At 46.3% G+C, this 23,594-nt stretch overlaps 1 protein-coding gene across 3 annotated transcripts in view; it reads left to right on the top strand.

The window, feature by feature from the left end:
* The first annotated feature begins 4,788 nt into the window (after positions 1-4,788).
* LOC115187930 (ankyrin repeat and IBR domain-containing protein 1) overlaps positions 4,789-23,594 on the top strand; it is a 57,698-nt gene continuing 38,892 nt past the window's right edge. The window contains exons 1-3 of one of the 3 annotated variants that reach the window (XM_029747001.1): positions 4,789-4,996; positions 10,496-10,776; positions 20,350-20,650. In XM_029747001.1, coding sequence (XP_029602861.1) covers positions 10,589-10,776; positions 20,350-20,650 — 489 coding nt within the window. In that variant the 5' untranslated portion in view covers positions 4,789-4,996; positions 10,496-10,588. Of the gene's footprint in view, positions 4,997-9,621; positions 9,763-10,495; positions 10,777-20,349; positions 20,651-23,594 lie in introns of those variants that run through there. The other 2 variants (XM_029746999.1, XM_029747000.1) reach the window with 2 other exon arrangements.

Genomic DNA, 23,594 nt, shown 5'->3' with positions numbered 1-23,594 from the left:
ACCTTTCCACCCCAGACAGAGTAGGGTCTACCTTTCCACCCCAGACAGAGTAGGGCTACCATTCCACCCAGACAGAGTAGACCTACCTTTCCACCCCAGACAGAGTAGTCCTACCTTTCCACCCCAGACAGAGTAGGCCTACCTTTCCACCCCAGACAGAGTAGGCCTACCTTTCCACCCCAGACAGAGTAGGTCTACCTTTCCACCCCAGACAGGGTAGGTCTACCATTCCACCCCAGACAGAGTAGACCTACCATTCCACCCAGACAGAGTAGTCCTACCTTTCCACCCCAGACAGAGTAGGGTCTACCTTTCCACCCCAGACAGAGTAGGTCTACCTTTCCACCCCAGACAGAGTAGGGTCTACCATTCCACCCCAGACAGAGTAGACCTACCTTTCCACCCCAGACAGAGTAGTCCTACCTTTCCACCCCAGACAGAGTAGGTCTACCTTTCCACCCCAGACAGAGTAGGGTCTACCTTTCCACCCCAGACAGGGTAGGCCTACCATTCCACCCCAGACAGAGTAGGCCTACCTTTCTACCCCAGACAGAGTAGGCCTACCATTCCACCCCAGACAGAGTAGGCCTACCTTTCTACCCCAGACAGAGTAGGGCTACCATTCCACCCCAGACAGAGTAGGGCTACCTTTCCACCCCAGACAGAGTAGGCCTACCTTTCCACCCCAGACAGAGTAGGCCTACCTTTCCACCCCAGACAGAGTAGGTCTACCTTTCCACCCCAGACAGAGTAGGACTACCTTTCCACCCCAGACAGAGTAGGACCTACCTTTCCACCCCAGACAGAGTAGACCTACCTTTCCACCCCAGACAGAGTAGACCTACCTTTCCACCCCAGACAGAGTAGGACTACCTTTCCACCCCAGACAGAGTAGGACTACCTTTCCACCCCAGACAGAGTAGACCTACCTTTCCACCCCAGACAGAGTAGACCTACCTTTCCACCCCAGACAGAGTAGACCTACCTTTCCACCCCAGACAGAGTAGGCCTACCTTTCCACCCAGACATAGTAGGCCTACCTTTCCACCCCAGACAGAGTAGGCCTACCTTTCCACCCAGACAGAGTAGGCCTACCTTTCCACCCCAGACAGAGTAGGCCTACCTTTCCACCCAGACAGAGTAGGCCTACCTTTCCACCCCAGACAGAGTAGGACTACCTTTCCACCCCAGACAGAGTAGGTCTACCTTTCCACCCCAGACAGAGTAGGTCTACCTTTCCACCCCAGACAGAGTAGGTCTACCTTTCCACCCCAGACAGAGTAGACCTACCTTTCCACCCCAGACAGAGTAGACCTACCTTTCCACCCCAGACAGAGTAGACCTACCTTTCCACCCCAGACAGAGTAGACCTACCTTTCCACCCCAGACAGAGTAGGCCTACCATTCCACCCCAGACAGAGTAGGTCTACCATTCCACCCCAGACAGAGTAGGTCTACCATTCCACCACAGACAGAGTAGACCTACCATTCCACCACAGACAGAGTAGGCCTACCATTCCACCACAGACAGAGTAGGTCTACCATTCCTCCCCAGACAGAGTAGGGCTACCATTCCACCCCAGACAGAGTAGGCCTACCATTCCACCACAGACAGAGTAGGCCTACCATTCCACCACAGACAGAGTAGGCCTACCATTCCACCACAGACAGAGTAGGACTACTGACCAAAAAAATTTAAGCTTTAACTGGCTACTCTTCTTCCGTGGCTTAACCCAACGACAGAACTTAACCCAACGACAGAACTTAACCCAACGACAGAGACAGAACTTAACCCAACGACAGAGACAGAACTTAACCCAACGACAGAACTTAACCCAACGACAGAGACAGAACTTCACCCAACGACAGAACTTAACCCAACGACAGAACTTAACCCAACGACAGAGACAGAACTTAACCCAACGACAGAGACAGAACTTAACCCAACAAGAGAAGGTAACAAGTGTTTCCCTAAAAGCTGTCTGGGTTTAAACATCTTCTATTGTACAGGAAGTGAATAGCTTCATCAGTTGATAGTGACCGAATTAGATTACTTCCTAGGTCTGTTTTTTGTCTCCTCGGCTATAGAAGGTTGTAGCTCAGCCTCTGAACGTCAAAGAAATTAAACAGTGATATTCCCATAATGCATCGGAGTCACATCTTTCCCAGGGTACTTTGCAGCTTGTTTCTAGCAGAAAGCGTCGCTGGACCAAAGCACTGTTATTGATCACTTTCTATAATTGGATCTGTATTTAAGCTAACAATGGGTAGACCTGTGCTTTTTGCCATTTTCTTTGCCTATGGCATAGCCTCTCATAACCCCTCATATTTGAGTCTTGGTTTTAACTTAACAGCCCCTCACTGACATGTAGGTAGGCCGTTTAAAGAGTGTGTGGTGGGTGGAGGAACTGACAAATCTCTGGCTCTACGGTAGCAGCTTATAGTCTGATTGTCCTGCAGCTGCTGCTTCAAGATTCAGCACCTTAATGTAAGGTACTTGGCTTATTGTGAGGTCAATGACTCTGATAAATACATCATGGGGCAAGAAACATCATTGTTTTTTTTAATAAACATCAATTATAGTAGTAGCCAGATGTCAAAGTTGACTTCCAGTCTTCCTTCTCATCTTCGTGCTCTCCTTGTCAAACTGAACAGAACAGCCTATAGGCTAGTCCACGTGGAAGATAGGGAATTTATTTTGGACTAGGCCTTAATCAAAATAAATAAAATGGGAAGAAACCTTTGATTCTCCTCCTGAACTGCCATCATAGGCAGCACACAGCACAGCCATTGGTTAGGCAGCACACAGCACAGCCATTGGTTAAGCAGCACACAGCACAGCCATTGGTTAGGCAGCACACAGCACAGCCATTGGTTAAGCAGCACACAGCACAGCCATTGGTTAGGCAGCACACAGCACAGCCATTGGTTAAGCAGCACACAGCACAGCCATTGGTTAAGCAGCACACAGCACAGCCATTGGTTAGGCAGCACACAGCACAGCCATTGGTTAGGCAGCACACAGCACAGCCATTGGTTAGGCAGCACACAGCACAGCCATTGGTTAAGCAGCACACAGCACAGCCATTGGTTAGGCAGCACACAGCACAGCCATTGGTTAGGCAGCACACAGCACAGCCATTGGTTAAGCAGCACACAAACACGTTTTGGATCAGCAACAGCAGAGCGGGCGTGGCTCAGTGTTGGAATATCCATTTCAGTGTTTAATGCAGCCTAGTTAAGCAATAAGGCACGAGGGGGTGTGGCGTATGGCCAATATACCACGGCTAAGGGCTGTTCTTATGCACGACGCATTGCGGAGTGTTTTTACACAGCCCTTAGCTGTGCTATATTGACCATATACCACAAAGCCCTTAGGTGCCTTATTGCTACTATAAACTGGTTGCCAATATAATTAGAGCAGTAAAAATAAATGTTTTGTCATACACGTGGTATACGGTCTGATATACCACAGCTGTCAGCCAATCAGCATTCAGGGCTGGAACCACTCAGTTTCTAATTGTATTTATACCATACTAGCAGCTATCTTAGAAGTATAACTTTGCTCTGTGCTTCTCCCAGCATGCACTTCGTACCTTTTAGCCTATATAGGCTATGGATCATTTGATTGAGATCACACTAAATAGCCTATAGGTGAACTTGATATTGTGCACTCAGCAGAGAATCATAGATGAGGTGTGGCATCGGGCACACGTGGATATATAGCCTAATAAGCAACTATTTTTAAAACACTGAGAAATATTTACATTTAATCAATTACAAATTGCATGACCCTCCACAGGGCTAGATTTGAAGAAAAAAAATCCAAATTCCTCCCATTGACTGAAATTGAAAAAGCAAGACCCTCCCCCATTTTCCTCCATTCTGTATATTTCGACCCATCCCTAATTACCCACTGGACAAAAACTAGTTTAATAAACATTGTTTCTACATCATTTAAATAAATAAAATATATGTAATGATGTTGAATCAATGTGGAAAACTGATTTGATTTGCAAAACAAATCATCCATGTAAAGGCATGGTGACATTTTTTTGTTCATTTCATGTTGAATTCATGTTAGTTGACAACTTAACCAAATGTAAATCAAAACTAGATGTTGAACTGATGTCTGTGCCCTGTATTTAAGCATGTGGAGTAATGAGGACTCTGTGAATGAGTATTCTGTTTTCACATGAAAAAAGGATTGCTTTTGATAAAAAAACACTTTATCTGCCTTGCCAATAAAAACTCGTTTGAAAATTCAAACCTGTATTTTATGGAACAAAGATATTGTTGCCTATGTTTCTGGAAGATGCACCCTGCTGCCTTCTTGACAACATGACAGAGTGGCGCAGAGGGAGCTCCTCCCGCACAGTTAAACGAGTTCACGTCACGGGCCATATACCAGATTCCTGCGGCTCAGCATAATCGAATCCCCCCATTGATTTATAACTACAGACACATCATTGCTTGAGAAAGCCAGGACCAAGAGAAGAATGACCATTGAATTGATGGACTCTGCCGCCCTCGAGTGGGAGAAAGTTACAAATGCTAGTTGTACAAGAGAAAACCACCTATGTGGAATATTCACTCTCTGGAAGGGTGGAAGCGTTTACCGGTTAATTTAAAGTAAACACACAGGATATGAGCAATTGTTTACATAAAACTATTTTTGAAAGATTCTTCGAAAAAAAAATGAATCATTATTTGACTTCAAACTTCCTGGAACGTAAACATCCTGCAATTTATAGCGCAGCCCTGATTCCTGATAACACTGGACTGGCAGTCTGCTGATTTGAGCGTCAGTGGCTAACAAAACCAGAGGGAGGGCAGAGTGCACACAGACAGCTACACACTAACAGCTAGAAGAACAGCTAGAAGAACAACAAAAGCTTTTGAGTTACACATTCAATATGGAATATCAGCATTGCCTGACAGAATAATAGACACTGGCAGCAGGACAACATTCTGGGGAACCGTACGAACCTCTTTTGTAAGTCTAGTTAGCTAGCTAGGTAATCAATGTTTTTTATTATATCTTGCTAGTTAACAGACACAGAAAAGCCAGAAGTGTAGAACATTTTTAGTAATAAAAAAAAAAACATGACATTTGCTAGTTAGTCACTGTCAACTACTGCGAGTTGTTAGCTAACGTTGGCTAGTTAGTTAGCTTTCTCCAGGTAGCTAGCTAGGTCAAAACAGCTAGCTAACTTTAGCTAGTTGGCTAGCTAACGATAATTTAGCTAGCTAATCTGCCTAAACACCGATATGTGTTCGCTAACTAGTTTACAAACACGAACAATTAGTAAGTCATTAACTAGCAAGTACCATTTGTACGTTTTTTAAAATGTTGGCTTTCGTTGAAACAACTAAAAGTTGGATGATGATGATGCCAACTATGTAGATACAACAATGCTAGTTACAAAACATGCCAGCCACTTGATATCCCGTAACGGCCTAAAATTCATCTTTACAGTCAAGTCTGGCTCTGGGCATTGCTACTTTATCTGTTGTTGTTGCATATCTTGGTTGCTACGGATTAGCAAGCAGTCAGGCGATGAACATGCAAACATGATCACCTTTGAAAAGGCAGTGCCAATGTGGACAGTGTTTTGGATGACAGTTTTTAGATAATAAATAGCTAGCTAGCTATCATGTTTGCCAAGTTAGTTGTTCGTTCTTATCAAAGATTGAACACTCGTATCAACAAGTTATCAAGTGACCCAGTGTTTCCAAGAAACGTGTTATTTCTAACTTCGGCCTTGGTACAGAATGTGCATAGTGGGCAGTATCATCAACATTTTATTGGGGGGGGACTAATTCGGGTCTCAAATTACTGTTGAGAGAGAGAATAATAGAATACACAAGGTGTAATTTCGAAAATGTGTTAAGCCCATGTCAGCATTGAAATGTTTTATTGGTAGTCCAGCTAATTTATCTAAGATTGTGGTAATGGTCGAATTACCGACAGGGGTGGTTCCATTGATCATCAGTTATTATATTAAAAATGGCAAACATTTGCCTCCACCCTATGAAAAAAAAAATTGTATAATTGCAGGAAATTAGCTACAACTTTTTTTGGCTTGTGGGGATATGCAGACCCATAAGCCACTGCAGCCCCTCATGAAAGAGTTCTGTTTTTGTGTGTCTCCAACCTCCATCAAAGTTGCCCATCCCTGAGCTAGATGATGAGAAATGTCTAGCTAACACTAGACTGAAACAATGTCATGAAACCAGGCCAGATCCAACATAGAGCTCCAGACCATTTGACAGTTCTAATAGCTAGGTTACCTGCCACCCGGTATTCATGAATGTTCAATCAGATTTATCATGTTACATAACTGGAAGTCACTCAATTGGACATCTCATGCAGCATCAGGAAAACTAGGGGAACTTCTAAGAATTGTAACTTGTGTTAAGAGACAAACAATGATTACATCTCACCTGCCCAGACCTGCGTGCTCACACCTCCATTCATACTGCCTGCAGTATTGTTTGCCACTTGGCCTTAAATTGTATGAATTAGTTTTTTCTCGGTTGCCCAGGCTATTTCAATAATTAGATTTGTTCTGTTGTTTCGATGATGATGATGATGATGGTGGATTGATTGACTTCCACATTGTTAGTAAAAGTGATTTTTTTTTTTTCAAGATGAGAAGAGAATCGTCTAGCCCATTGGATATCTCAGTAGATCTTTTCACATCCAATGTTTTCCAGAAGTGATCTGATTGGTCAAAAGAACAATTAGTGGAGAAAAAAAAGATCAGAATTTGTCTGTAAACGAAGCCTAAGAAGTGACTGTTCAACGTTGGTTTGACCAATCGGAATCTATGTTTCCACATGGACTGGGATGTGATCACGCGGACTGGGATGGGTTCCAGGTTGCCTCGGAGAATAATCATCAATGACGTGTACCCGTGTGGTCCCATGTGGCTCAGTTGGTAGAGCATGGTGTTTGCAACGCCAGGGTTGTGGGTTCGATTCCCACGGGGGACCAGTACGGGGGAAAAAATGAATGAAATGTATGCATTCACTACTGTAAGTCGCTCTGGATAAGAGTGTCTGCTAAATGACTAAAATGTGAAATGTGTACACTGACTCAGTGACTTGAGTTCATCAGGAAGTGCATAGAGCAGTGGTCGCCAACCGGTCGATTCAGATCGACTGTCCAATCTTCTTCAAGGCATTCCTAGTCGATCATCAAACATTTCTGTAGAAATGTCTGTTTTTCAATTCGTCTTGCGCTGTTTGCGGTAGGTGGACTTGATTCCGGATCCCAGGGTGCCTGGTAGGCAGTGTTCCCATTTTTAACCATTTAATCACACAATTAAACCATCAAAACAGCCCCAACAGGTCCCACAATAAAACCATCAAAACAGCCCCAACAGGTCCCACAATAAAACCATCAAAACAGCCCCAACAGGTCCCACAATAAAACCATCAAAACAGCCCCAACAGGTCCCACAATAAAACCATCAAAACAGCCCCAACAGGTCCCACAATAAAACCATCAAAACAGCCCCAACAGGTCCCACAATAAAACCATCAAAAACAGCCCCAACAGGTCCCACAATAGAACCATCAAAAACAATCACAAGACAATCACATTGAATATGTGGAGGCTGAGCCAAGTAAACAAACATTGTGTAACGTGCCTAGGAAGAGTTATACAATAACTTGGTTTGTCACATGAATTCCCAAACGTTAGCTAGTAGCATGTTTTGTAATTTGTACTGTTGAGTGGAGCTGAGGTTTTAATACAGTCTGTGCCTTTGTAAGACGTGACAATGTAGTCCTAGTCTACACTGTGTACATGTCTTTGTAATCTATTACAGTACACATTTGGTACTGTCTCCCACACTGTGTCTGGGTCCTGTCTCCCACACTGTGTCTGGGTCCTGTCTCCCACACTGTGTCTGGGTCCTGTCTCCCACACTGTGTCTGGGTCCTGTCTCCCACACTGTGTCTGGGTCCTGTCTCCCACACTGTGTCTGGGTCCTGTCTCCCACACTGTGTCTGGGTCCTGTCTCCCACACTGTGTCTGGGTCCTGTCTCCCACACTGTGTCTGGGTCCTGTCTCCCACACTGTGTCTGGGTCCTGTCTCCCACACTGTGTCTGGGTCCTGTCTCCCACACTGTGTCTGGGTCCTGTCTCCCACACTCTGTCTGGGTCCTGTCTCCTACACTGTGTCTGGGTCCTGTCTCCCACACTGTGTCTGGGTCCTGTCTCCCACACTCTGTCTGGGTCCTGTCTCCCACACTGTGTCTGGGTCCTGTCTCCCACACTGTGTCTGGGTCCTGTCTCCCACACTGAGTTTGGGTCCTGTCTCCCACACTGTGTCTGGGTCCTGTCTCCCACACTGTGTCTGGGTCCTGTCTCCCACACTGTGTCTGGGTCCTGTCTCCCACACTGTGTCTGGGTCCTGTCTCTCACACTCTGTCTGGGTCCTGTCTCCTACACTGTGTCTGGGTCCTGTCTCCTACACTGTGTCTGGGTCCTGTCTCCTACACTGTGTCTGGGTCCTGTCTCCCACACTGTGTCTGGGTCCTGTCTCCCACACTGTGTCTGGGTACTGTCTCCCACACTGTGTCTGGGTACTGTCTCCCACACTGTGTCTGGGTCCTGTCTCCCACACTGTGTCTGGGTCCTGTCTCCCACACTGTGTCTGGGTCCTGTCTCCCACACTGTGTCTGGGTCCTGTCTCCTACAGCCTGTCTGGGTCCTGTCTCCCACACTGTGTCTGGGTCCTGTCTCCTACACTGTGTCTTGGTCCTGTCTCCCACACTGTGTCTGGGTCCTGTCTCCCACACTGTGTCTGGGTCCTGTCTCCCACACTGTGTCTGGGTCCTGTCTCCCACACTGTGTCTGGGTCCTGTCTCCCACACTGTGTCTGGGTCCTGTCTCCCACACTGTGTCTGGGTACTGTCTCCCACACTCTGTCTGAGTACTGTCTCCTACACTCTGTCTGGGTACTGTCTCCTACACTGTGTCTGGGTCCTGTCTCCTACACTGTGTCTGGGTCCTGTCTCCTACACTGTGTCTGGGTCCTGTCTCCCACACTGTGTCTGGGTCCTGTCTCCTACACTCTGTCTGGGTACTGTCTCCCACACTCTGTCTGAGTACTGTAGAGATGTCCCTATTGTGAGCAGGACAGGATGGTAGTAGGGGCCTGTCCGTGCCCACTGCCCTGTGCCTGTGTGCCCACAACGACATAACAACATATGGCATCGGTGGAATCCAAGTCCACAATGGGTCTTATGGTTAGTCCCAAATGGCACCCTATTCCAGGGTTGACGTCAAAAGTAGTGCACTACATAGGGAATAGGATTCAATTTGGGCCTGGGCCCTGGTCTCAGGGTGAGGACAGTTGGCTGAGGGAAGCAGGAAGCCCCTGGTGATACTAGAGGAAGTCTTGTCTCTCTTTCCGTCTCTCTCTCTCTCTCTCTCTCTCTCTCTCTCTTTCTCTCTTTCTCTCTTTCTCTCTCTCTCCTCTTTCCCTCTCTCTCTCTCTCTCTCTCTCTCTCTCTCTCTCTCTCTTTCCCTCTCTCTTTCCCTCTCTCTTTCCCTCTCTCTCCTCATGAGATGAGCTGGCATGGTGAGCCAGTCAGAAAATAGCATTAGCCTTAGCAGAACAACACGGTGTATGGGTGGAAAGGGGACTTGTGTGGAAGCAGCCTCTCCTCTTCCTCAGTTTGGGCTCTTGTGGTTTGGACTTGCAGTTACTCAGTTAGGCTACTCTTCTCCCCTGTTTTTTGTTGGTAAGTAGGCTGGTTTTGTAGGATTTTATGATATTGTGTTTGTTGTCAGTAGAAAAGCTTGTTGTTTTAGGATAAATCAGAATGACAGTTGAAATGTGACAGTCTTAGCTAAAGCCATTTTTTTCTTCTGGTGAACCAATGTTTGGTTTGAGACATCCTGTTGTTGTCTTGTTGAAATCTGGGTCGCGTTCAGTAGGGACCAATGTTGTGGAATGTAAAGACAGAAATATATAGCCTAAAACATACATACCTCTGAGTAAAGGAATCATTTAGATTAAAGGAATGTTATTCCATGTGTTGCACCCTCCTAAATGTTATTCCATGTGTTGCACCCTCCTAAATGTTATTCCATGTGTTGCATCCTCCTAAATGTTATTCCATGTGTTGCACCCTCCTAAATGTTATTCCATGTGTTGCACCCTCCTAAATGTTATTCCATGTGTTGCACCCTCCTAAATGTTATTCCATGTGTTGCACCCTCCTGAATGTTATTCCATGTGTTGCATCCTCCTAAATGTTATTCCATGTGTTGCACCCTCCTAAATGTTATTCCATGTGTTGCACCCTCCTGAATGTGAGCATGATGTATTGTTATGGTCTGATGGAATCACAAACCTAGAACTAGTTCCATTTCTTTGGCTGTAATTTCCTCTCTATCCTCTCTGTCTGTCCTTAGGCCCAGTTCCATGTCTTTGGCTGTAATTTCCTCTCTATCCTCTGTCTGTCCTTTTAGGAGCTTCGATATGCTGTTCTTCTGCAGTTGGTCAGGTTGAATATCACCAAACACCTTCAGGTTGAAGCTCCTCCTGGTAGAATCTGAGGGGCGATGGGGAACACAGCCACTAAGTTCCGCAAGGCTCTGATGAACGGTGACGAGGGTCTGGCCTATCAGCTGTATGAGGGGAGCCCCCAGTTTAAAGAGAGCCTGGACCCCAACACTTCGTATGGCGAACCCTACCAGCACAACACTCCTCTGCACTACGCCGCCAGGCACGCCATGACACGACTCATCAGGTGAGGACATGACATCTCCCTTTTTAAAATATACAGTGTTACCTGACCCTCTGGCCCATCTTAACTCCTATGAAGTCATCTGACATTTTGAGTCATGAAAAGTGTTAATAACCTGAAATATGAAAACTGTGGAAAGAACCTGGGGGAAAAATGTTTTTATTTAACAAAGAAGCTCAAAAATGTACTTTCCTCTGTGTGATGGGGTTATAGGAAGGTTTCATAACGTGATTTTTATTTTGCCGCCCAAGTTTTCTGAGCAAAAACAAAATATATAAACTTCCGGTCAAAAGTTTTAGAACACTTACTCATTCAAAGGTTTTTCTTTATTTTTACTATTTTCTAATAGTGAAGACATCTAAACTATGAAATAACACATATGGAATCATGTAGAAAAAATGTGTTAAACAAATCAAAATATATTTTATATTTGAGATTCAAATAGCCACCCTTTACCTTGATGGCAGCATTGCACACTCTTGGCATTTACTCAACTAGATTCACCTGGAATGCTTATCCAACAGTCTTGAAGGAGTTCCCACATATGCTGAGCACTTGTTGGCAGCTTTTCCTTCACTCCGCTGTCCAACTCATCCCAAACCATCTCAATTGGGTTGAGGTCTGGTGATTGTGGAGGCCAGGTCATCTGATGCAGTACTCCAACACTCTCCTTCTTGGTCAAATAGCCCTTACACAGCCTGGAGGTGTGTTGGGTCATTGTCCTGCTGAAAAACAAATGATAGTCCCACTAAGCCCAAACCAGATGGGATGGCGTATCGCTGCAGAATGCTGTGGTAGTCATGCTGGTTAAGTGTGCCTTGAATTCTAAATAAATCACAGACAGTGTCACCAGCAAAGCACACCCACACCATAACACCTCCTCCATGCTTCACGGTGGGAACCACACATGCGGAGATCATCCGTTCACCTACTCTGCGTCTCAAACCAAAAGTCTAAAAGTTGGACTCATCAGACAAAAGGACAGATTTCCACCGGTCTAATGTCCATTGCTCATGTTTCTTGACCCAAGTAAGTCTCTTCTTATTGGTGTTCTTTAGTAGTGGTTTCTTTGCAGCAATTCGACCATGAAAAACTGATTCACACAGTCTCCTCTGAACAGTTGATGTTGAGATGTCTGTTACTTGAACTCTGAAGCATCTATTTGGGCTGCAATTTCTGAGTCTGGTAACTCTAATGAACTTATTCTCTACAGCAGAGGTAACTCTGGGTCTTCCTTTCCTGTGGTGGTCCTCATGAGAGCCAGTTTCATCATAGCGCTTGATGGTTTTTGCAACTGCATCTGAAGAAACGTTCAAAGTTCTTGACATTTTCCATATTGACTGACCTTCATGTCTTAAAGTAATGATGGACTGTCGTTTATCTTTGCTTATTTAAGCTGTTCTTGCCATAATATGGACTTGGTCTTTTACCAAATAGGGCTATCTTCTATATACCCTCCTACCTTGTCACAACACAACTGATTGGCTCAAACGCATTAAGATTGAAAGACATTTCACAAATTAACTTTTAACAAGGCACACCTGTTAATTGAAATGCATTCCAGGTGACTACCTCATGAAGCTGGTTGAGAGAATACCAAGAGTGTGCAAAGCTGTCATCAAGGCAAAGGGTGGCTACTTTGAAGAATCTCAAATATAAAATATATTTTGTTTTGTTTAACACTTTTTTGTTGTTGTTGTTTACTACATGATTCCATATGTGTTATTTCATAGTTTTGATGTCTTCACTATTATTCTACAATGTAGAAAATAGTACAAATAAAGAAAAATCCTTGAATGAATAGGTGTTGTAAAACTTTTGACCGGTAATGTATATATATTTTTGTTGTTAGACATAAAAGACTGTAAAAAAACCATAAAAAACACCAGCAAATCAGCTGCAAGTGATTTTCATTTTGTAAATCTGTTCCAAAGTATTCCCATGCATAATAGAGATATACACAACATGCTCGTCCAACATCTCATTCCAAAATATGTCCCCCCCTTTACTGCTATAACAGCCTCCGCTCTTCTGGGAAGGCTTTCCACTAGATGTTGGAACATTGCTGCGGGGACTTGCTTCCATTCAGCCTCAAGATCATTAGTGAGGTCAGGCACTGATGTTGAGCGATTAGGCCTGGCTCGTGGTTCGCGTTCCAATTCAGCCCAAAGGTGTTCAATGGGGTTGAGGTCAGGGCTCTGTGCAGGCCAGTCAAGTTCTTCCACTCCGATCTCGACAAACCATTTCTGTTTAGTCCTCACTTTGTGCACGGGGGCATTGTCATGCTGAAATTTGTCCGTCGGATTGCCAGATGGTGAAAGGTGATTCATCACTCCAGAGAACGCGTTTCCACTGCTCCAGAGTCCAGCTTTACACCACTCCAGCCGATGCTTGGCAATGCGAATGGTGATCTGAGGCTTGTGTGCGGCTGCTTGGCCATGGAAACCCATTTCATGAAACTTTCGACGAACAGTTCTTGTGCTGACGTTGCTTCCAGAGGCAGTTTGGAACTCGGTAGTGAGTGTTGCGACCGAGGACAGAAGATTTTTATGCCTTCAGCACTCGGCGGTCCCGTTCTCCTGAGCTTGTGTGGCCTACCACTTCGAGGCTGAGCCGTTGTTGCTCCTAGACGTTTACACTTCTTTGCAATAACAGCACTTACAGTTGACCGGGGCAGCTCTAGAAGGGCAGAAATGTGACGAACTGACTTGTTGGAAAGGTGGCATCCTATTACGGTGCCACGTTGAGTCACTGAGCTCTTCAGTAAGGTTATCCTACTGCCAGTGATTTTCTTTGGAGATTGCATGACTGTGTGCTCGATTTTTATGCGTGTCAGCAACGGGTGTGGCTGAAATAGCCGAATCCACTAATTTGAAAGGGTGTCCACTTACTCGTTTATATGTGATCGTATACAAATGTGAGCAAGGTCTGAAATGAATTTTTTTGTTGTCAAATATTACATCTGATTTGGGCTGACCATCCGCTCCAGAAAAAAAAGGACCTGCTGCTGAAATCTAGTTGATGGTCCATGGGTTCTAGCATAGATTACCCAGGCTGCTTGCTGGGGAGTGTTCCTGCAGTACCCAGGCCGCTCGCTGGGGAGTGTTCCTGCAGTACCCAGGCCGCTCGCTGGGGAGTGTTCCTGCAGTACCCAGGCTGCTCGCTGGGGAGTGTTCCTGCAGTACCCAGGCCGCTCGCTGGGGAGTGTTCCTGCAGTACCCAGGCCGCTCGCTGGGGAGTGTTCCTGCAGTACCCAGGCCGCTCGCTGGGGAGTGTTCCTGCAGTACCCAGGCCGCTCGCTGGGGAGTGTTCCTGCAGTACCCAGGCCGCTCGCTGGGGAGTGTTCCTGCAGTACCCAGGCCGCTCGCTGGGGAGTGTTCCTGCAGTACCCAGGCCGCTCGCTGGGGAGTGTTCCTGCAGTACCCAGGCCGCTCGCTGGGAGTGTTCCTGCAGTACCCAGGGCCGCTCGCTGGGGAGTGTTCCTGCAGTACCCAGGCCGCTCGCTGGGGAGTGTTCCTGCAGTACCCAGGCCGCTCCCTGGGGAGTGTTCCTGCAGTACCCAGGCCGCTCGCTGGGGAGTGTTCCTGCAGTACCCAGGCCGCTCGCTGGGGAGTGTTCCTGCAGTACCCAGGCCGCTCGCTGGGGAGTGTTCCTGCAGTACCCAGGCCGCTCCCTGGGGAGTGTTCCTGCAGTACCCAGGCCGCTCGCTGGGGAGTGTTCCTGCAGTACCCAGGCCGCTCCCTGGGGAGTGTTCCTGCAGTACCCAGGCCGCTCCCTGGGGAGTGTTCCTGCAGTACCCAGGCCGCTCGCTGGGGAGTGTTCCTGCAGTACCCAGGCCGCTCGCTGGGGAGTGTTCCTGCAGTACCCAGGCCGCTCGCTGGGGAGTGTTCCTGCAGTACCCAGGCCGCTCGCTGGGGAGTGTTCCTGCAGTACCCAGGCCGCTCGCTGGGGAGTGTTCCTGCAGTACCCAGGCCGCTCGCTGGGGAGTGTTCCTGCAGTACCCAGGCCGCTCGCTGGGGAGTGTTCCTGCAGTACCCAGGCCGCTCGCTGGGGAGTGTTCCTGCAGTACCCAGGGCCGCTTCGCTGGGGAGTGGTTCCTGCAGTACCCAGGCCGCTCGCTGGGGAGTGTTCCTGCAGTACCCAGGCCGCTCCCTGGGGAGTGTTCCGTCCCTGGGGAGTGTTCTGCAGTAACCCAGGCCGCTCCCTGGGGAGTGGTTCCTGAAGTACCCGGGCCCGCTCCCTGGGGAGTGGTCCTGCAGTACCCAGGCCGCTCGCTGGGGAGTGTTCCTGCAGTACCCAGGCCGCTCGCTGGGGAGTGTTCCTGCAGTTTTGTTGTGCAACCTTCCGTTTCGTCCTGAATGTCTTTTGTCTGGACCCAGCAGCAAACGGCTTGTTTGGTTTCACCGCTAATTCAATGTGTTTATCTAACCGTCTGTTTAAAACCTTTTTTATTTATCCAGCAACAGCCAGTCAGATGAGATAGTAGCATTTAGGTTACCGTGACGACTTGGAAATGACATTCAGTTGATTTTTATTATCTCCAAAAGGACAAAATGGTGGCAGCGAGTTGCACACAGACAGACGAAAACATGCTTTTTAAAATGTGATTAAATTAAGCGGTTAGTTTTGAAGATGACTTGTCAAGTATTAAAAATGGGGATTGTTTTTCCATTTTTGTTTTCAATGGCTTTTGAAATGGGAGTTATTCACCACTACGTTTATGCTGTAGGAAGCACCTTTTTAGCTGTATAAAGCACATTTTCTTTTAGCTGTATGAAGCCTATGTGGTAGCAGCTATTCCCTGCTCTCTGTGTCCAGGATGGGGGAAGAGTGTTGTGTGTCTCTCTGTCCCATCTGCCCCTGCTAGGAACCATCTGTTAGACACGTCACAGGAATGTTCCACCCTGAGACTGAGCTACAAGCCTCCTTCACTCTCTACCGCTGTAGTTCTATAGCAGGACACCAACACCTATAAAGCCAGGGTTGTGTTCATTAGGCACCAAAATGGCACCAAACAGAAGAAATCCTACTGAAACAGGAAGTGACAACCTGGACGGTAGGGTTCCACTACTAGTTCCTCCAGTCTCTCACACTAGGGGCCCCTGTTACAATACGTTATAAATCCTCCTGAAACAGGAAGTGACAACCTGGACTGTAGGGTTCCACTACTAGTTCCTCCAGTCTCTAACACCAGGGGCCCCTGTTACAATACGGTATAAATCCATCCTTCCTTCCTTGTTGCATTGAGCTAAGCACAGATCTGTAAATGATTTGGACAGGTGGAAACCAAGGTTACCGTTTATATTACTTCTACCGACCCAGCCAGTTCAGATAGGTGATCACTTCAAAGGAGGGGTCGGCATCGTAGCCTAGTGGTTAGAGCGTTGGGCCAGTTTACCGAAAGGTTGCTAGATCGAATCCCCCGAGCTGACAAAGTATTACTCTGTCGTTCTGCCTCCTGAACAAGGCAGCTATCCCACTGTTCCCCGGTAGGCCGTCATTGTAAATAAGAATTAGTTCTTAAACTGACTTTCCTAGTTAAATAATATTCCATTTAAAAACAAAAAGGAAGCACACTAGACATTTCTGAAGGATTCCAACAGGATGTAGTTCTGTAACAGGGTACCAGTTTTCAGAAAGCTACTACTTAGCTACTACTTAGGTACTACTTAGGTACTACTTAGCTACTACTTAGGTACTACTTAGCTACTACTTAGCTACTACTTAGGTACTACTTAGGTACTACTTAGCTACTACTTAGCTACTACTTAGCTACTACTTAGGTACTACTTAGCTACTACTTAGGTACTACTTAGCTACTACTTAGGTACTACTTAGCTACTACTTAGCTACTACTTAGGTACTACTTAGGTACTACTTAGCTACTACTTAGGTACTACTTAGCTACTACTTAGCTACTACTTAGGTACTACTTAGGTACTACTTAGCTACTACTTAGGTACTACTTAGCTACTACTTAGCTACTACTTAGGTACTACTTAGCTACTACTTAGCTACTACTTAGGTACTACTTAGCTACTACTTAGCTACTACTTAGGTACTACTTAGCTACTACTTAGGTACTACTTAGGTACTACTTAGCTACTACTTAGCTACTACTTAGCTACTACTTAGGTACTACTTAGCTACTACTTAGGTACTACTTAGCTACTACTTAGGTACTACTTAGCTACTACTTAGCTACTACTTAGGTACTACTTAGGTACTACTTAGCTACTACTTAGGTACTACTTAGCTACTACTTAGCTACTACTTAGCTACTACTTAGGTACTACTTAGCTACTACTTAGGTACTACTTAGCTACTACTTAGCTACTACTTAGCTACTACTTAGCTACTACTTAGGCTACTACTTAGTACTACTTAGCTACTACTTAGGTACTACTTAGCTACTACTTAGGTACTACTTAGCTACTACTTAGGTACTACTTAGCTACTACTTAGCTACTACTTAGGTACTACTTAGGTACTACTTAGCTACTACTTAGGTACTACTTAGCTACTACTTAGCTACTACTTAGGTACTACTTAGGTACTACTTAGCTACTACTTAGGTACTACTTAGCTACTACTTAGCTACTACTTAGGTACTACTTAGCTACTACTTAGGTACTACTTAGGTACTACTTAGCGCTATACGTTCTATGAAGGTTTAATAGGCATTATAGTGTGTGTGTGTGTGTGTGTGTGTGTGTGTGTGTGTGTGTGTGTGTGTGTGTGTGTGTTATTTCTCTAGGACAACTTGCAGTGAACTACATTGACCCGGAGACACTCATCTTCCCAGCATTCTTCATCATACTGTCATTTACTTAGTATGTGTCTCAAATGGCTTCCTATCCTCTATGTAGTACACTTCTTTTGACATACACAGACTTGGTGTTATTGGCTGAACCTGTCAGAGTAGCTGTGTGTGTATTCCTGCTTCAGCTCTCTTGAGTTCATCACACGTTCAGAGAGACGTTTATTCTATGCTGTTATTTGTAATCGATTGTTGGCCGTCAATACTGGTGGCCGTGGTCCTCTGTAAACTTGTGGTTGTTATTGCTGTGGACACGGGGGTTTTCTGGATCATAGAGAGGATAAATGAGTCAAACGGTTAAAGTCAGATAAGAGTGTTTTCATCATAACAGTGGAGTTGACAGTAGCCCCTGGCCTAACCATTACTGTAGAGAACAACCTCCATCTTGTCTGTTAACTGTTCCCACTGGACTGCGACTCTGAAAAATGATTTGGTGGTATGTGCTCAGAAATGGTTTTACTTTTTTTCTTGAAGACAACATTAATTTGCTTTGACTCCAGTGTTCCATGTTGACTCTAGGGGTCCATAGTCCTACATGTCGTTGACTCTAGGGGTCCATAGTCCTACATGTTGGCTCTAGGGGTCCATAGTCCTACATGTTGACTCTAGGGGTCCATAGTCCTACATGTTGACTCTAGTGGTCCATAGTCCTACATGTTGACTCTAGGGGTCCATAGTCCTACATGTTGACTCTAGGGGTCCATAGTCCTACATGTTGACTCTAGTGGTCCATAGTCCTACATGTTGACTCTAGGGGTCCATAGTCCTACATGTTGACTCTAGTGGTCCATAGTCCTACATGTTGACTCTAGTGGTCCATAGTCCTACATGTTGACTCTAGGGGTCCATAGTCCTACATGTTGACTCTAGGGGTCCATAGTCCTACATGTTGACTCTAGGGGTCCATAGTCCTACATGTTGACTCTAGGGGTCCATAGTCCTACATGTTGACTCTAGGGGTCCATAGTCCTACATGTTGACTCTAGTGGTTCTTCATCTCTCCCGTGACCTCTGAGCCATGGTTTCTTCATCTCTCCCATGACCTCTGAGCCATGGTTTCTTCATCTCTCCCGTGACCTCTGGGCCATGGTTTCTTCATCTCTCCCATGACCTCTGGGCCATGGTTTCTTCATCTCTCCCGTGACCTCTGAGCCATGGTTTCTTCATCTCTCCCGTGACCTCTGAGCCATGGTTTCTTCATCTCTCCCGTGACCTCTGGGCCATGGTTTCTTCATCTCTCCCGTGACCTATGGGCCATGGTTTCGTCATCTCTCCCGTGACCTATGGGCCATGGTTTCGTCATCTCTCCCGTGACCTATGGGCCATGGTTTCTTCATCTCTCCCGTGACCTCTGGGCCATGGTTTCTTCATCTCTCCCGTGACCTATGGGCCATGGTTTCTTCATCTCTCCCGTGACCTCTGGGCCATGGTTTCTTCATCTCTCCCGTGACCTATGGGCCATGGTTTCTTCATCTCTCCCGTGACCTCTGGGCCATGGTTTCTTCATCTCTCCCGTGACCTCTGAGCCATGGTTTCTTCATCTCTCCCGTGACCTCTGGGCCATGGTTTCTTCATCTCTCCCATGACCTCTGGGCCATGGTTTCTTCATCTCTCCCATGACCTATGGGCCATGGTTTCTTCATCTCTCCCGTGACCTCTGAGCCATGGTTTATTAATCTCTCCCGTGACCTCTGGGCCATGGTTTCTTCATCTCTCTCTGACCATGCTTAGAATAATGCCTTGTAATGCTTGTTAATGCTTTGTAAGTTAAGCTTTATGCCTTGTATGTGAATCCATTCATTTGACAAAGTAATTAAATACACTTGTATTTAGAATTCCGTTCAGACATTACTTCATGGTCTATTGCTGTAACTCAGCTCAACTATTGTGTTATTGACTGTATGTTTTGTTTATTCCATGTGTAACTCTGTGTTGTTGTTTGTGTCGCACTGCTTTGCTTTATCTTGGCCAGGTCGCAGTTGTAAATGAGAACTTGTTCTCAACTGGCCTACCTGGTTAAATAAAGGTGAAATAAAAAATAAAACTGTAGTCTTTTGCATATTGCTATTTATCGTTATGGAGTCAGATAAACATTTTAATAGGCTAGTCTTATTTACGAGTCTCATGTGAGGTGTGTGTGTGTGTGTGTGTGTATATATATATATATATATATATATATATATATATATATATATATATATATATATATATATATATATATATATATATATATATATATATATATATATATATGTGTGTATGTGTATGTGTATGTATATACACATCAAATATTACTTCACTATAGTAAAATAGTCTGAGGTACTCACTATGTACTTGTGCTTAAAGGGATAGTTCGGGACTTCCCCAGAGTGTGAGAAATTTATGGATATAATTTTTATGTCTCTGCATCCAGTATGAAGGAAGTTAGAGCTAGTTTCACGAACCAATGCTAACTAGTGTTAGCGCAATGACTGGAAGTCTACAGGAACAGCTAGCATGTTCGACGTTCCCATAGACTTCAAGCCATTGCGCAAACGCTAGTTAGCAATTTTACGCAAACGCTATTTGGCAACTTCCTTCAAACCTGAACGCAGAGACATAAAAAATGGTATCCACAAGTTAATCTATATCTGGGGAAGTAGACGTAAGGCCTCATTGCCAAAATCCTGAACAATCCCTTTAAGGGTGACGGTGACATTTTTCAAAAGGGGTCATATTAGTACCAAGTAAACCATGTTCCTTTTTCTTCCCACCAGGTCCTTTCTCTTCAGTAAGGACGGAAACCCCAACAAGCGTAACGTTCACAATGAGACGTCTCTCCATCTCCTCTGTATGGGCCCCCAGATCCTAATGGGGGATGGGGCTCTGCAGCCGCGGCTGGCCAGGCCTGAGCTGGACCAGATGAAGAGGGCAGAGTGTCTCCAGATCATCCTGAAATGGACCGGAGCCAAGCTGGACCAGGGAGAGTATGAGAACGCTAACGTCAACGCCACTGATAACAAGAAGAATACATCGCTGCATTACGCAGCCGCCGCAGGGATGAAGAAGTGTGTTGAGGTGTGAACCCCTATAACCCTATAACCCTATAACCCCACCCCTATAACCCCACCCCTATAACCCTATAGCCCCACCCCTATAACCCTATAACCCTATAGCCCTATAGCCCCACCCCTATAACCCTATAACCCCACCCCTATAACCCTATAACCCGATAACCCTATACCTCTATAGCCCTATAACCCTATAACCCTATAACCCTATACCTCTATAACCCTATAACCCTATAACCCTATAACCCTATACCCCTATACCCCTATAGCCCTACCCCCACCCCTACCCCCACCCCTACCCCTACCCCTTAGACACTTCCCCTACCCCTACCCCCACCGCTTAGACACTACCCCTACCCCCACCCCTCCCCCTACCCCTACCCCCACCCCCACCCCTCCCCCTCCCCCTACCCCTACCCCCACCGTTTAGACACTACCCCCACCCCTACCCCCACCGCTTAGACACTTCCCCTACCCCTACCCCTACCCCCACCGCTTAGACACTACCCCTACCCCCACCCCTACCCCTACCCCCACCCCCACCCCTCCCCCTCCCCCTACCCCTACCCCCACCGCTTAGACACTTCCCCTACCCCTACCCCTTAGACACTTCCCCTACCCCTACCCCTTAGACACTTCCCCTACCCCTACCCCTACCCCCACCGCTTAGACACTACCCCTACCCCCACCCCCACCCCTCCCCCTACCCCTACCCCCACCGTTTAGACACTACCCCTACCCCCACCCCCACCCCTAACCCTACCCCTTAGACACTTCCCCTACCGCTTAGACACTACATATAGCCCTACCCCTTAGACACTTCATATAGCCCTACCCCTTAGACACTACATATAGCCCTACCCCTTAGACACTACATAGCCCTACCCCTTAGACACTACATATAGCCCTACCCCTTAGACACTACATATAGCCCTACCCCTTAGACACTACATATAGCCCTACCCCTTAGACACTACATATAGCCCTACCCCTTAGACACTACATATAGCCCTACCCCTTAGACACTACATATAGCCCTACCCCTTAGACACTACATATAGCCCTACCCCTTAGACACTACATATAGCCCTACACTACATATAGCCCTACCCCTTAGACACTACATATAGCCCCTACCCCCTTAGACACTACATATAGCCCTACCCCTTAGACACTACATATAGCCCTACCCCTTAGACACTACATATAGCCCTACCCCTTAGACACTACATATAGCCCTACCCCTTAGACACTACATATAGCCCTACCCCTTAGACACTACATATAGCCCTACCCCTTAGACACTACATATAGCCCTACCCCTTAGACACTACATATAGCCCTACCCCTTAGACACTACATATAGCCCTACCCCTTAGACACTACATATAGCCCTACCCCTTAGACACTACATATAGCCCTACCCCTTAGACACTACATATAGCCCTACCCCTTAGACACTACATATAGCCCTACCCCTTAGACACTACATATAGCCCTACCCCTTAGACACTACATATAGCCCTACCCCTTAGACACTACATATAGCCCTACCCCTTAGACACTACATATAGCCCTACCCCTTAGACACTACATATAGCCCTACCCCTTAGACACTACATATAGCCCTACCCCTTAGACACTACATATAGCCCTACCCCTTAGACACTACATATAGCCCTACCCCTTAGACACTACATATAGCCCTACCCCTTAGACACTACATATAGCCCTACCCCTTAGACACTACATATAGCCCTACCCCTTAGACACTACATATAGCCCTACCCCTTAGACACTACATATAGCCCTACCCCTTAGACACTACATATAGCCCTACCCCTTAGACACTACATATAGCCCTACCCCTTAGACACTACATATAGCCCTACCCCTTAGACACTACATATAGCCCTACCCCTTAGACACTTCATATAGCCCTACCCCTTAGACACTACATATAGCCCTACCCCTTAGACACTACATATAGCCCTACCCCTTAGACACTACATATAGCCCTACCCCTTAGACACTACATATAGCCCTACCCCTTAGACACTTCATATAGCCCTACCCCTTAGACACTACATATAGCCCTACCCCTTAGACACTACATATAGCCCTACCCCTTAGACACTACATATAGCCCTACCCCTTAGACACTACATATAGCCCTACCCCTTAGACACTACATATAGCCCTACCCCTTAGACACTACATATAGCCCTACCCCTTAGACACTACATATAGCCCTACCCCTTAGACACTACATATAGCCCTACCCCTTAGACACTTACATATAGCCCTACCCCTTAGACACTACATATAGCCCTACCCCTTAGACACTACATATAGCCCTACCCCTTAGACACTACATATAGCCCTACCCCTTAGACACTACATATAGCCCTACCCCATAGACACTTCATATAGCCCTACCCCATAGACACTTCATATAGCCCTACCCCTTAGACACTTCATATAGCCCTACCCCCTAGACACTTCATATAGCCCTACCCCTTAGACACTACATATAGCCCTACCCCTTAGACACTACATATAGCCCTACCCCTTAGACACTACATATAGCCCTACCCCTTAGACACTACATATAGCCCTACCCCTTAGACACTTCATATAGCCCTACCCCTTAGACACTACATATAGCCCTACCCCTTAGACACTACATATAGCCCTACCCCTTAGACACTTCATATAGCCCTACCCCTTAGACACTACATATAGCCCTACCCCTTAGACACTACATATAGCCCTACCCCTTAGACACTTCATATAGCCCTACCCCTTAGACACTTCATATAGCCCTACCCCTTAGACACTACATATAGCCCTACCCCTTAGACACTTCCCATAGCCCTACCCCTTAGACACTACATATAGCCCTACCCCATAGACACTACATATAGCCCTACCCCATAGACACTACATAT

This window comes from Salmo trutta, unplaced genomic scaffold, assembly GCF_901001165.1.
Source record: "Salmo trutta unplaced genomic scaffold, fSalTru1.1, whole genome shotgun sequence".
Classification (NCBI taxonomy): Eukaryota; Metazoa; Chordata; class Actinopteri; order Salmoniformes; family Salmonidae; genus Salmo; species Salmo trutta.
This window is presented reverse-complemented; position numbering and strand designations above follow the sequence as displayed.